Source organism: Ceratotherium simum, chromosome 1 (assembly GCF_057802395.1).
Source record: "Ceratotherium simum simum isolate JZ-2026a chromosome 1, ASM5780239v1, whole genome shotgun sequence".
Lineage (NCBI taxonomy): Eukaryota > Metazoa > Chordata > Mammalia > Perissodactyla > Rhinocerotidae > Ceratotherium > Ceratotherium simum.
The window spans coordinates 37,080,186-37,093,959 of record NC_141900.1 but is presented as its reverse complement, the minus strand read 5'-3'; the positions used below and the strand labels follow the sequence as shown (position 1 = coordinate 37,093,959).

At 35.5% G+C, this 13,774-nt stretch overlaps 1 protein-coding gene across 3 annotated transcripts in view; it reads right to left on the bottom strand.

Annotated features, from left to right (window-relative positions):
* ANKIB1 (ankyrin repeat and IBR domain containing 1) overlaps positions 1–13,774 on the bottom strand; it is a 138,646-nt gene that overhangs the window by 71,520 nt on the left and 53,352 nt on the right. For all 3 annotated transcript variants that reach the window (XM_087419490.1, XM_014788164.2, XM_014788163.2), the window contains one exon: positions 3,162–3,462. In XM_087419490.1, coding sequence (XP_087275616.1) covers positions 3,162–3,462 — 301 coding nt within the window. The remainder of the gene's footprint in view (positions 1–3,161; positions 3,463–13,774) is intronic.

Genomic DNA, 13,774 nt, shown 5'->3' with positions numbered 1-13,774 from the left:
AAAAAAAATTTTCAACAACTAGAGAAGAAATATTTCCATAGATATAAGTCCTTAAGTGTTAAAAAAACAATAAAAAGCTCGCCCTTAACATAGAATAAAATAATCAATTTAATCTTAAAGACTAGACACTGAAAATGGGATATATTTTACTGCAATCATAGATTAACATAAAATTAGTGCTAAAAGAGATCTTTCGAAATCATTGTAATAGTTTCATCTTGGATGGCTGGGACTGATAATCTCAAAGAGGTTGAATGACTCACTTAAGGTTCTACACATAGTCATAGTGAGGACCAAGATGAGAAACCAGTACTCATTCCACCATACTATGATCTCTAAGCTTTATGAAAAAATTAATAAATATCTGATAACACTCTTACTCAACCCAAACCCTTTATATCATGCTTGGCACCACTACGGCACTATGAAAACTAGAAAACATTATACAAATTTTAGTTATTATAATTATTCTTATGGCCAAAGACAAAAAACAATGACATAGACAAATCAGTAGTTTAGGAAAAAAACATTTAAATTACTCATGACAGTAAATTTTATAAAAGAAGTCTAAGCCTTTCTGTTCATCAAAGGAGTATGACACCACGTGAAGATACCTGAAGACTAGTACTCTAAGAAGTACAATTATATAGCAGGTTATATATTTCAATGTATTTATTTTATGAACTAGTACTAGAAAACATAATAAGGCCTCTGTAATTAATTAATGTATACTTCCCCAGGAAACTCTTCTAGTTTAATTAACAGTAAGCATTATCAAAACTCATTCAGGGCCTAAGGCTGGGCAAGTGTACAGTCAAGTATATATAAGAGATTAAAGATAGCTTTATATGGGTAAAATGGTATGCTGAAATTTGTTGATGAAAACTAGAATAAATGCAACCAAGGTATTTATAAGGTTCTATTTGGGATGTTTTAAATTGTCAAAAAGCTCCTCTGAATACAGAAAAATGAAAACAGTCATCAAATGGTATGGTTTATGGAATATGATATGCTGACAGATCAAACAGTTAAAACATACATAAACATTCACACCAAGCAAATCATCAGGCCTGTCAGATAGTTCAGAATAAACCTGGCACTAATTTCCTTCACTGAGCAAAAAATAATGCTGGTAAAAACATCATACTCAATTTTTTCAAACAATTTAATAAGCATGTCATTGTAAACATACTTCAAAACCAACAACTAAAGCAATGCTTATAGAAAATTTTTGGAAGCAAGATATTAAAGCAGCAACTTAAGAGCACTATTACTACTATCAAGAATAAGCTATTTGGGCCGGCCCCGTGGCTTAGTGGTTGAGTGCGTGCGCTCCGCTGCCGGCGGCCCGGGTTCGGATCCCGGGTGCGCACCGAGGCACCACTCCTCCAGCCATGCTGAGGCCGCGTCCCACATGCAGCGACTGGAAGGATGTGCAGCTATGACAGACAACTATGTACTGGGGCTTTGGGGGAAAAATAAATAAATAAAATCTTTAAAAAAAAAAAAAAAAAAAAAAGAATAAGCTATTTTCTACTCTAACTCGCTTGAGAAATATGATACAGTCCCATCAATAATGGTGAGTCACTACAGCAGGGATTCTTTCATAGGAGGTGGGCATAGAACAATATACAGTAAGACTTGCGTAAAAAGCCTTAGGAAATCTGCCAATAGGCCCCCTCCCCTTGAAATCCTAGGACATCCTTCTACCACACTGTGAATCAATGTTAGAAAGCATTGCTTAAAAAAATAGTTTCAAGTTAATGACCGTCACTAACTAACTAGTGGGCAAAGGTGACACAAACCCAAGAGATGAAATGACAAAGACTTGAAAAGATTAACAAGTATCACAAATAATAGCTGTAAACAAAATATAAGATCAGAAGGGTTCTAGAAGTGAAAAGAATTGACACTTCAGATATACTAAAGAAATACAAATGGCTGTAATCTTTTAAAGTAAGTAAATGAAGGGCATTCATATTTTTTGGTATATTTATCAATTTAGAAGTATAAAGTATATATAAATGAATAACATTAAGGAAATACTTAATTTTCAGATATATATTTTAATCTGATTAGATCAATGCTTTTCAAATAAAGGTCTACATTTTTGGTAATGTAGGTACTTTGTGATTCAATCTATAATACTCCCCACTTATAATTAAATACATCTACACAAAAGAACTTCTATGTGGACTGACATGAATGTAGCTGAGAAAAATATGTTCTGTTGTATGTAGAGTGGTGATGACACTATGAAGAGGAGTGATTTCTTAGCTTAGTTAAGATCCTATATTATATGGCTGATTTTATCTAACCCTGTTGTTAGATATTATACATACATTAAGGTGAAATATATATATAGAAAAATTCAAATATAGTATTCAGGAGCACTTTAATGCAGATTAAACAGAATTTTAAAATTCCAAATGTTTTTTAAAAGACCTCAATAAATGTATTCATTAATATTTATCCCTTGCTTAGGGAACTGATCAATTCTGGATAACACAGCTATAGGTCTCACTTGCCAAGATTTGCTATATCCAATATGTATAAATTTTATAAATTAGCTACTAAGAATCAGCAAAAAAGTGGAACAATATCTCTAATAAAACTATTATTCTCAATACGATAGTGTTTAATTGACGATTGTTATCGTCAAGGGTGCTAGCAAATTTTTAATTGCTCTTGATTTCATTTTATTCCCAAGATTCATCTTTTTTTTTAAAGATTTTATTTATTTTATTTTTTCCCCCCAAAGCCACAGTAGTTAGTTGTATGTCATAGCTGCACATTCTTCTAGTTGCTGTATGTGGGATGCGGCCTCAGCATGGCCGGAGAAGTGGTGCGTCGGTGTGCGCCCGGGATCTGAACCCGGGCCGCCAGCAGCAGAGCGCAAGCACTTAACCACCAAGCCATGGGGCCGGCCCCTCCCAAGATTCATCTTATTCCCACTGGTTAACTGTGGGTTTGTTTTTAATCTTTCCCTAAAATAAGGAAACGACTTTATTTAAAAGGGGTATAGATTCTTTCAGAACCACAAAAGGGACAAAAATGACTAGTTAAATTAACTGTTAAGATAAGCAAAACAAACATTGACTATTACCTATTACCAAGACACAAATTTTACCATGCAGAATATCAAAAAAATGAAGTTTTACCTCTACACAGGTTTTCATCCCTGAGGCAGCAGCATAGTGCAGGGGTGTGTTTTTTTTGTTATCAACAGCATCAATAGCTGCTCTCTCATATTCGCCTTGGTCAAGTTTTGCTCCTTTCCATCTTAAGATCATCTGCAGACAATCTGCTCTTCTGGAATCATCTTCTGAGGGGCGTGCTAAGCGAGGATGAAGGGCTCCTTCAGATATCATAATTTGAGGTCCCATACACAACAAATGCATAGATGTTTCATTGTGCACATTCCGTTTATTTGGATTTCCATCTCTACCAAAGAGAAAAGTCCTAAAATGGTAAAGGAAAGGAAGGATGAAAACCAGTTTTTTCCTACTTAGAAATAAGAATACACAGAAAGATAAGAAATTTAAAAGATAAACTCTCCTTCTTAGCTGCTAATCTAATTTCTATTCAAGTATTGTTTCACAATAGGGTGAATGACTAATTCCTACAGTTATAAAAAACTCCATTCTAGAATAATAACACTAAGAAAAACAAAGTTGAATATCTTTACAGTATTTGCAAATAAAAGAAGAGAAGAAGGGATATGAAGGGAAAGGAAGGGAGAATGAAGGTAAAGTGAAGAAAAAAGGAAGACAAGAGAAAAGGAAGGACAGGAGGAAGGAAAGGCACAGAAAGGGCTAGACTAGAGCCCAACTTAGAGACTAACATGTCAATAATATGAATGCTGAGGGTACATTCTTAAACATTCCACACCAACTATTTTCTTCCTTATTGCTCTGCCCTATTTCTCTTGACTATATGTTCATTTAATAAGGATGGTGACAAAGATATAAGCACAGCAAGTAATGTGTAAATTTTAAATCTAGGAAAAATTTCTCTAGCTGAAATTCATCGGCTAGCCTTTGAAATAATAAGGCATATATTTACACAGAATAATACTTCTTGAGGGGAGTAAGTTGTGGTTAGTTCTAGAAGACCAATATCTAATTCCAAGACGGTAGCCTTTACCAATGATAGGTCTAGGTGAGCTGCCTTAACTACTGCCAAATGCAGATCGGAAGATTGTACCCAGCTCCTAATATATCCTTGAGCTAGGATCATAGGATTAATAGTTGAGCCAATTCAGTGGCTATAATAGGATATTGGAAAATGAGCTGGAAAAAACTCTGCTATAATACAGTCACTCTATACTAGAAAACACACATATACACTATGAAATGGGCATACAAGCCCCATATCTGAAAATGAGTACCTACATTTACTGTGGAGGGCTGATATCATTAGCACTCCTATGTCCAAGTCCAGAACAGCAATGGGAAGAGAGCAGAGCCAAACCCTAAATCCTAGTTACATTTGGATTGCTCTTAGGTTAGTTTTAGCTTAGAACACACGGCTCTGACAGAACACACGGCTCTCACCATAAAAGAACTAGCATGGACTCTTCAATTTGAATGAGTTAGCCAAGCTGGAAAGCTCTTATGAGGAAAAGACTGAGGAAGAAGTCCTAAGGCAGTAGAAGGTTCCAGACAATTTTTAGAACAATTCTGGATCTCTCCCCTTTTATCATTCAAGACTCTGGAGAGCTCAGCAGTACAGCCCTTCAAACCAGCCTATTAGGTTTTAGCACCTACATTTATTTGAATTGTCCTGAAAGTAGACATGAGGTCTCTGGAGTAGGAACAAGTGAATTACTATTACTTATAATAACCATGCCGATTCCTCATATCCCAACTTCCCACTGGGGCAATGCAATCAGAGCCAGATCCGACGTCATCCTCCAAGTATTGGGGTCTGCACTGTAGGCGACTGTGGTAGGTAGAATAACGCTCCTACCCCAAAGAAGTCCATGTCCTAATCACTGGAACTTGTGATTACACTACCCTACATGGTAAAAGGGACTTTGCAGATGTGATTAAATTCCTGACATAGGGAAATTATCCTGGATTATCCAGGTGGGCCCAATGTAATCACGAGTCCTTACAAGAGGAAGACAGGAGGGTCAGAGGCAGAGAGAGATTGGAAGATGCCTTTAATGATGGAGGAAGGGGCCACAAGCCAAGAAATGCAGGCAGCATTTGGAAGCTGGAAAAGGGAAGAGAAGAGATTCTATCCTCAAGCCTCCAGAAGGAATGCAGTGCTATCAAAATCTTGAGGTTAGTCCAGTGGAACCATTTCAGACTTTTCACCTCCAGAACTTTAAGATAATAAATTTGTGTTGTTTTAAGCCACTAAGTTTGTGATAATTTGTTATTGCAGCAATAGGAGGTTGATACAGCAAGGAACCTTGAAAATAAGACTCTGGGAGGCTTATATAACAGACCTCCTCTCCTCTGGAGACAGGGGGGAAAACAACCTATCCGTGAGAGTAAACAAACTGTCCTAGGGAAAAATCTTGGGTTCCTACTCTTTGGAGTGTAAAAGAGGTCTCTTACGGTGAAGATAAGACTAGCATCTCCAAATTCTACAGCTTAGGCAATGTCTCCATGGTCTCAGGTCTCATCCACTCTTCACTCCCCTTCAAAGGTAAACATGTATCTCCTGGGAAGGAAATCTCTGGAGTCCTCAATCTCTATTCAGTCACCGTTTAACTTCCAAGGCTTGTCTTTTAGTCCAGGTCACAAGTTTCAGTAAAATCTGCTCAGAAAGCCCTAACTGTGCATATTTTCTCTACAGTCCCACATAACCTTTATAGCCTTCTGATCCTTGCAGTACATGTGTAGGCTCTTCATTGATGGCTCTGAAACTCGGTTTTCTAGGAACTGACCCAGACCATCTACACAAACCCAACCCTATTTAGAAGCCTCTCTACACTAGGCTCTCTCTTCCAGTTGAGTTTGGCCACTCCCTTCTTTGTCTTCACACAGCATCCTAAATACATACTAACTCATCAGTTTAATCATAGTTACTTTCTTACTTATCTGTTCCCTTCTCCCACTTAGTTTATAGGCTTTTAAGGCAGTGTCTATATCCTGTTCTTTCTTGAATCCCCAACAAAGTGTCAGACACATAGCAGATGCTTGGTATAATTTTGATAAACTGAATCCATATTACTTTTATGATCTAGATCAGTGACATGGCATTGGGGATCTCCTATAGACAGCATTCTAGATCTCTCAAGCCAGCAGTGTAGTAGAAAGGTCAAGAACATGGCATCTAGTATAGAATGCCAGGCTCTAATCCCAGTTCTGTCACTTTTCAGCTGTGTAATTTTGGGCATGTTACATAATAGCTCATTAACAACTAACATACGGTTCATATCCTTTGACCTAGTAAACCTACTCCTGGGAATTTATCCTAAAGGAAATAGCTTAAAAGAAAAATCTATAAGAACAATGATATTCAATAAATAGTATTAGTTTGAAATGAAAAATTTGGAATCACTTAAATGTCTGGTTATAGGAGAAATGGGAAACATAAATCATGGTATATCTATATAATAGAAAATTATAATCAAGTCATTAAAAAGTCTGTCTGTGAATGTTTATAGCCAAAACTAGAAGGGAACATAGAAGAATTCTAACAGTTGTTTAACAGAGGCAGGAACGTGGGTAGTTTTATATGTTTATATAATCATAATGTTGCTAATTAGCTAACAAAAAGGAAAATATATATTTTCCCTATGTCAACAACTGATGATAAAATTCCCAATCATTTTTCCCTGTATTTATAATGGTTGAATTATAATGGATAACTGAAATTAAAATCATACTCTAAAAATCTGTTCAAGATTAAAACCTCTTCCAAGAGGTATTATTATTAACAACAAAAAAAGATATCATTTTCTTAAACCTCTAACTTAGTAAGAAATTATAAAAATTAATTCAAATTCTATAAGATTCTGGGCAACCACATTTATCCAGCTTTTCCTATCCCCATTTCCAATATATCATTTATTCTCTCTTTTAGTTTGGTCAGGAAACCTCGCGTTGTTCTCACCATGGAATTTAATGCAAGTTGGAAGGATGTCAGTTGACATGGAGGGATCTCTCTCTTTCTCTGTTTCTCTCGTATTAAACATTTCTAGGTCTTTCCCAATACAAAGAAGAGATAGTGAGATAATTTTGTTCTCACATCCAATTTGCCAGACTCCGATTAATCAAACCAAACAGTTTATTATTCTGAGATTAAAGTATTAAAATAGCTTCTTTATACATATTTATTCAGGAAAGATTCTCAAATTTATTAGACATAGTGCCATACTTGCATAAACATTTTGTGCTAAAACTATAAAGCTGGATACTCTAATTTTATTGATTCACATAACTATTTTTCTATCATGTTTAAATTCAAAAGTAGAGTCTTCCTTACTTTACATGCATGCATAAACAGAATAATAAATATATAATCGATATGTAAGTTTTAGATAGGCCCGTTTCTCTAAGTATGTCAGTAATTATGAAGTATATTTTACGATATGCACATAAGGTTAATTCTAGAACAGGGACAAGAGATAATTGGCAGGATGGAGTAAGGAAAATAGTAACCTGAAAAAAAGTCCCTTTCATTAGGGATTTTTAACCCATCCAGAAGCCATCTGTTTTTCTAGATTCTTTCACTGTTAATTCCCAAATGGCTAGTAAGTGCTACCTCTATTTCTTCTACATTCAATCTCCACTTCGATGTGACTCTGTTCTTATCATTATACTGAAATTGCACTCTCTCACATCACCAGGAATTTCCTAAGAGCTAAATTCTTCATCATTGTCCTTAATTTTTGCTTGTAACCTGAAATTGCTGACTATTCATTTACATGGTTACTATACTTTCTATTACCTTGGTTTCCATAACTACACACCTTTTCAATATCTCTCAGTTTTTATCAGTACAACTTCTCTTTTACCCATGATGATGGCTCTACTTCCTACACCCTTATTGGAAGCAAATTCAGTTCTTGAATCCATTTTCTTCTCCATACACATTCCTCCCTTTCAGAGAGTACACCTACTCTCAAAGACATTTATCTTTCAACGGTTTCTGTGAAAATACTTTGTAAATTGTAAAGTATTATCAGAACCCAAATTATAGGCAGTGGTGGCAGAATCATGGTTTCTCTCAAAGAGCTTGTACTATTACTTCTGTGATAATTCTTAACGCTTTATCACCCTGTCTGACTTCTCATCTGACCTCTAGACCATATTCTAACTTCTTATAGGCCCCCTTCTCTTACATATTCCACTATCATCTCCTATTCAACTGAGCTCCCTCCAAAATAACAGTCTTCTCTCCCAGAGCCTCAATTTCTTGCCATAACACTCTTATTCTCAGACACTAACATATACATACACCATCAGTTCCTTTTAAACCTTCTTTTTCATGCAACAAATATTTATTGAGCAGTTGTTATTTGCCAGGTACTATTCTAAAAGTTAGGCATATTGTGAAGAAAACAGATTAAGTCCCTGCCCTGTGGGATTTGCACGCAAGGGGGGTTGGGAGAGGACTGCACTTCAATCCATTTAAAAGAACTTAATAACTCCTGAAATATAAAAGAGTCAAAAAACAGAAATCAATAATTGGAAACTCTGGGGCCGGCCCGGTGGTGTAGTGGTTAAGTTCATGTAGTCTGCTTCGGCAGCCTAGGGTTCGATGGTTTGGATCCCAGGCATGGACCTCCACACCGCTCATCAAGCCATGCTGTGGCGTCATCCCACGTACAAAATAGAGGAAGACTGCCACAAAAGAGAGGAAGATTAGCTCAGGGACAATCTTCCTCAAGCAAAAAGAGGACAATTGGCAACAGATGTTAGCTCAGGGCCAATCTTCCTCACAAAAAAAATAATAATAATAATTGGAAACTCTAATTCTCAAAGCTTGTAATTAATATATGCTCCAATAAAGACATGCTCTAATAAAGATTTTATATTTTATTTATACCAAAAGACAGGCCCCTTTTATTTCCAAAGAAGCAAAAGAAGCTATTTTGTAAAAATCTAAGTAAGGAATAAATATTATAATCCCTATTTCATACATGACTTTTCCAAGATACAACTAATGAACTGTACATCCAAACTAGAACACACTGACTGAAAAGTCCAGCGGTCTTTTTGCTACATTAAGTAGTAACTGTTTATGACTATAGATTTAGTTTCCCATGAAAGAGGCACTGTGATGTGGTATAATGTAAACACACAGCATTTGGGTTCAGAGAGCTATGGATACAAACTAGCTGCTAAACTGTAAACTTCTCTTCTTTGACTATTTTATTGTGCCTAAGAAGAGAGGAAAGTTACAGCTGCCGCTGCAGGTACCATAAAGCTAAAGGAATTGAGGATAAAATCAAGGTCTTATTCCAAATGAGTGCTTTACTTTATGGCTACTAGGTCCTTGAGGAGGTATATCTACCTTAGTCTACTCACATATGTCATGTATTAGGAACCTAGCCAAGCTGAGCCAGGGTCTGTACTGAAGCTGGCAGGCAGGTACCCCAGATTACATGACGCAGCATGAGAAAATAACGGCCAACAACTTAGTAGAAAGTTTAGCAAGGTTAAATTCAGTGAAATATCTGAAGCTACTTAAAACACATATAGTTAAAATAGAGTTGCTATTTTACTTAATGCTGATGAGTAAATGCTATTTATCCCTATTCTACATGACATAGTGTTAAGAAGAGTAAGTTCTTAATTCCAAAAGCAACTAATCATTTAAAATAATTTGATTTGTGATTTTCTAAGCACTATCTAAATAAATTTCAAAAAAAAAAAAAGAATACACAAATCAAAAAAATTAGAGTTGCTTGTTCTTAGGAAAGAAAAACAATAAAGTAACTTCTGATTCTAGTACAGAATGTTAAAGGCTTTAATAAAGAAATTATGAGCCACTGATCTGCAAACAATTAAAGAAAGAAAAAAGAAAATGCCCAAACACTTTAGGCTGAAGTTGAAAGTTTAAAAAATATAAAGTTAATTGGTATTCATATATCATAAAGGTAGTCCAAATTGTAAGTAAAAGAATATACAGTCACCTTTTCTGTAGGTCTTTAAATTCTCATTCAATAGAATGATAACCAAATGATGGTGACAGACAGATATATCCCTGCTTAGAGGAACCAAGAATATTGACCAGATCAGTAATTCTTAAACTTTTTGGTCATAGGACCCTTTTACAACTTTAAAAACTACTGAAGATTCCTAAGAGCTTTTGTTTATGTGGGTTATATATATTGATACTTACCATATTAAAAATTAAAACAGAAATTTTAAAAATATTTATTCATTAAAAAAATAAACCCATTACATATCAGACACTTCCAACATCTTAAAATGAAAAATAACTATGTTTTTTAAAAAATTAAGTGAGAAGAATGGCATTGTTTTACATGTTTACAAATTTCTTTTAATGTCTGGCTAATAGAAGAAAAATGGATTCTTATAGCATTCAGTCTGTTGTACTACATTGCTTTGGTTTACGTATATGAAGAAAATCCAGCCTTTATCTAGTTAGAAAATCTAGCCTTTATATAGTTACAAAACAGCCTTTTCAGATAATTGTGAATATTCATATTTGATACTACACCAAAAATTCAACAAGTGGCCATTTCTTAAATATTAGTTGCAACGTAGAATCTGAAATCATATCAATGAACTTTTTGTGTTCTGTTACATTAAAATCCATTAGTCCACCTTGCATTTTGAATAAATCTTTTACCCATACATAATTTTAAAAAATCATATACTGGGCCAGCCCCGTGGCTTAGCAGTTAAGTGCGCGCACTCCACTGCTAAGCCCCGTGGCTTAGCAGTTAAGTGCGCGCACTCCACTGCTGGCGGCCGGGGTTCGGATCCCGGGCGCGCACCGACGCACCGCTTCTCTGGCCACGCTGAGGCTGTGTCCCACATACAGCAACTAAAAGGTTGTGCAGCTATGACATACAACTATCTACTGGGGCTTTGGGGGGGGAAAAGTAAATAAACAAAATCTTTAAAAAAAAAAAATCATATACTGATCTTCTGAAAAATACTGATTCACTGAGTTATGTAGATCTTCTAGATGTTGTCACATTTCATTATATAATATTTTAAAAAATCACATTAGGTTATAACACCATCAATCTTATCAGAATAGTTTCTAAGGATTAGGAAGCAGTCAAGTTGAAGGCAGTGAATATGAGTTTTCCAAAATTCTAATATTCACTTGAAAGTTCAAATTTTATCATTAGCAACAAATACTGTCAATTTTTCCTTGAATTGATAGGCTCACTTAATTCATTTTCAAGAAAATGTTGGCCAAGTAACCCAGTCTGAATAACCATAGTTTTTTGGTGTGGTTAGTTTAAAATGGTGTTTCATGAAAAAGCAAGTATTCAACTCGTAACTCAAGCACTGGTACAAGTGTTCCTCTTCAAAGCTATCATCACACTTCAGTATGCAGCAGAAGTGCTTTATGCATTCTTCCCATTTGTCACATAGAATATTAAAAAGATGTGTACCCAAGGATGGAGATTAATTAAAATTAATAATTTTTATTGCTTTATCAAGGACATTTTTAAGTGAAACTGGCTTGCTTTCTTTTTTTTAAACTGCAAGTGCCTGACAGTGATGAACACAATGATTACTAGTAAGGCTTGGTGCCACTACCTTGATTCATATAAAGGTGTCTGTAGTTTTATCTTTCAGTTTTTGCACTATTACTGCAAACATCAACACAGTGAAAAAGGCAAGTAACATCTTAGTATAATTAAAAAAAAAAAAATAGTTTGACCTCATATACCCCTGAAAGAATCTCAGGATCCAGGAGTCCTCAGAACACACTTAAAAAATCACTGGACTAGGTGACTTTCCTATATAGTGTTTTCCAATTTTATAAAGTATATATTTATAAATTACACTATAAATGGTTAAAAAATATTTTGCTACTTGGTTTCTTTTATGTTAAAATATACATATTACCTTAGTTATAATAATAGAGAAATACATTTTACTTGGTATTCCAAGCAATTTTTAATTAATCATGTAACAAGATCTGATATTAAATATTATTGGAGTGTTCAATATTAGGAAGCTAAAGCAACAGTTTTGTAATCTTACTGAAAATGTTCAACTTCAAAAAAGAAAGCCTTGGGCCAGCCCTGTGGCTTGGTGGTTAAGTGCGCACGCTGTGATGCTGGCAGCCCGGGTTCGGATCCCGGGTGCGCATCGAGGCACCACTTCTCTGTCCATCCTGGGGCCGAGTCCCACATACAGCAACTAGAAGGGTGTGCAGCAGTGACATACAACTATCTACTGGGGCTTTGGGGGCAAAAAATAAAAATAAATAAAATCTTTAAAAAAAAAAAAAAAAAAAGAAAGCCTTAATAGATTAAGCAATCAACAGTTAATCTATTGAGAACATTTATAAGTGTCCAGCATTGTATTTATGATATCAACAATCTAGTGGAGAAGACGAGTTTAATAATGATAGGACGGTTTAAAATCTAAGTTGTAGCAATTTCAGAGAACAGAAAGAATTCTTGAGGTCAGAGTACTTGGGGATGCATTCATAAAAAAGGCAGAAACCAAGTTAGGATTTACGACAGAGAATTAGAAACGAGAGAAGACATTTGAGAACCAAGGAGCAACAAGAATAAGGCTAAGGGGGTGGCATTTCTAAAGGTGGGGAAAGCAAGAGGGAAGTCAATCAACCAGTTTGACTGATAAGATCAGGTTAGAGAATAAGGAGAGCTAACTGTGTAGAAGCATAGATAACTAGGTAGAAGGAGAGCAAAGAGAGCTTTGGACCCCCAACAGAATAATGCATACAATAGGGTATTGTTATAGTTTTCTCACGATAGAAAGAACATTGAAAAGGCTATACTTCAGCAAGATTAATCTGGACATGAGATTAGAAGAGGAAAAGACTAGCAAAAAGCACATTTGGGAGTCTAATATTTTCAGTATTGGGAGCAGGGGTTGATAAGAGTGAAATAAGCTTGGGGCAATGGGGATGGAAAGAAGTGAATTCAATAGATAAGACTCTATATTAGTAGAAGGTTAGGTAAAGGAGAAGAGTAAGTCAGGGAGACTTGAAGACATTTAGGGTTATAGAGGTGAGAAGAAGTAACATTATTGAGGACGTATTGTATGGTAGGCAGCATAATAGATACATAACACACTAATTGATTTAATTGTCCCACAAGCTCTATGAGGTAGATATCTATTTTACTGATAAGGAAACTGAAGTCTAGAGTGACTAAGTAACTTGCCTTGCTAATAAGTGGCTTAAGTAGCTTTGATACCTAAGTTTATCTGACTGTAGAGGTGAGAGGCTGTACATCTCAGTGGTTAAAAGCCTAAAGCCATCAGTCATCTCCTTGGGCAATTAGCTTTGCCACTTACAAGCTGCAAGAGTTCTGACAAGTTGCTTAACCCTTCCATGCCTCAGTGTTCTCACCTCTAAAGTGCCGATAACAAACCACCTCAAAGAACTGTAATGAGGATTAAATGAGACAATGCATGTAGAGCACTGTTAACAGTGCTTAGAAAACAGTAAGCCCACAATATGTTTGCCATTATTATATAAGCACAATATATTAGTGTCATTAACATTGGGTGACCCAGTTTTGGAAGGAAAAATACAAAATTTCAAACAAGATGAGTTGGAGGTGGCTTCTAAGTAGATATTTTTAGAGAAATAGAAATAAAAGATAAATACAAAAATA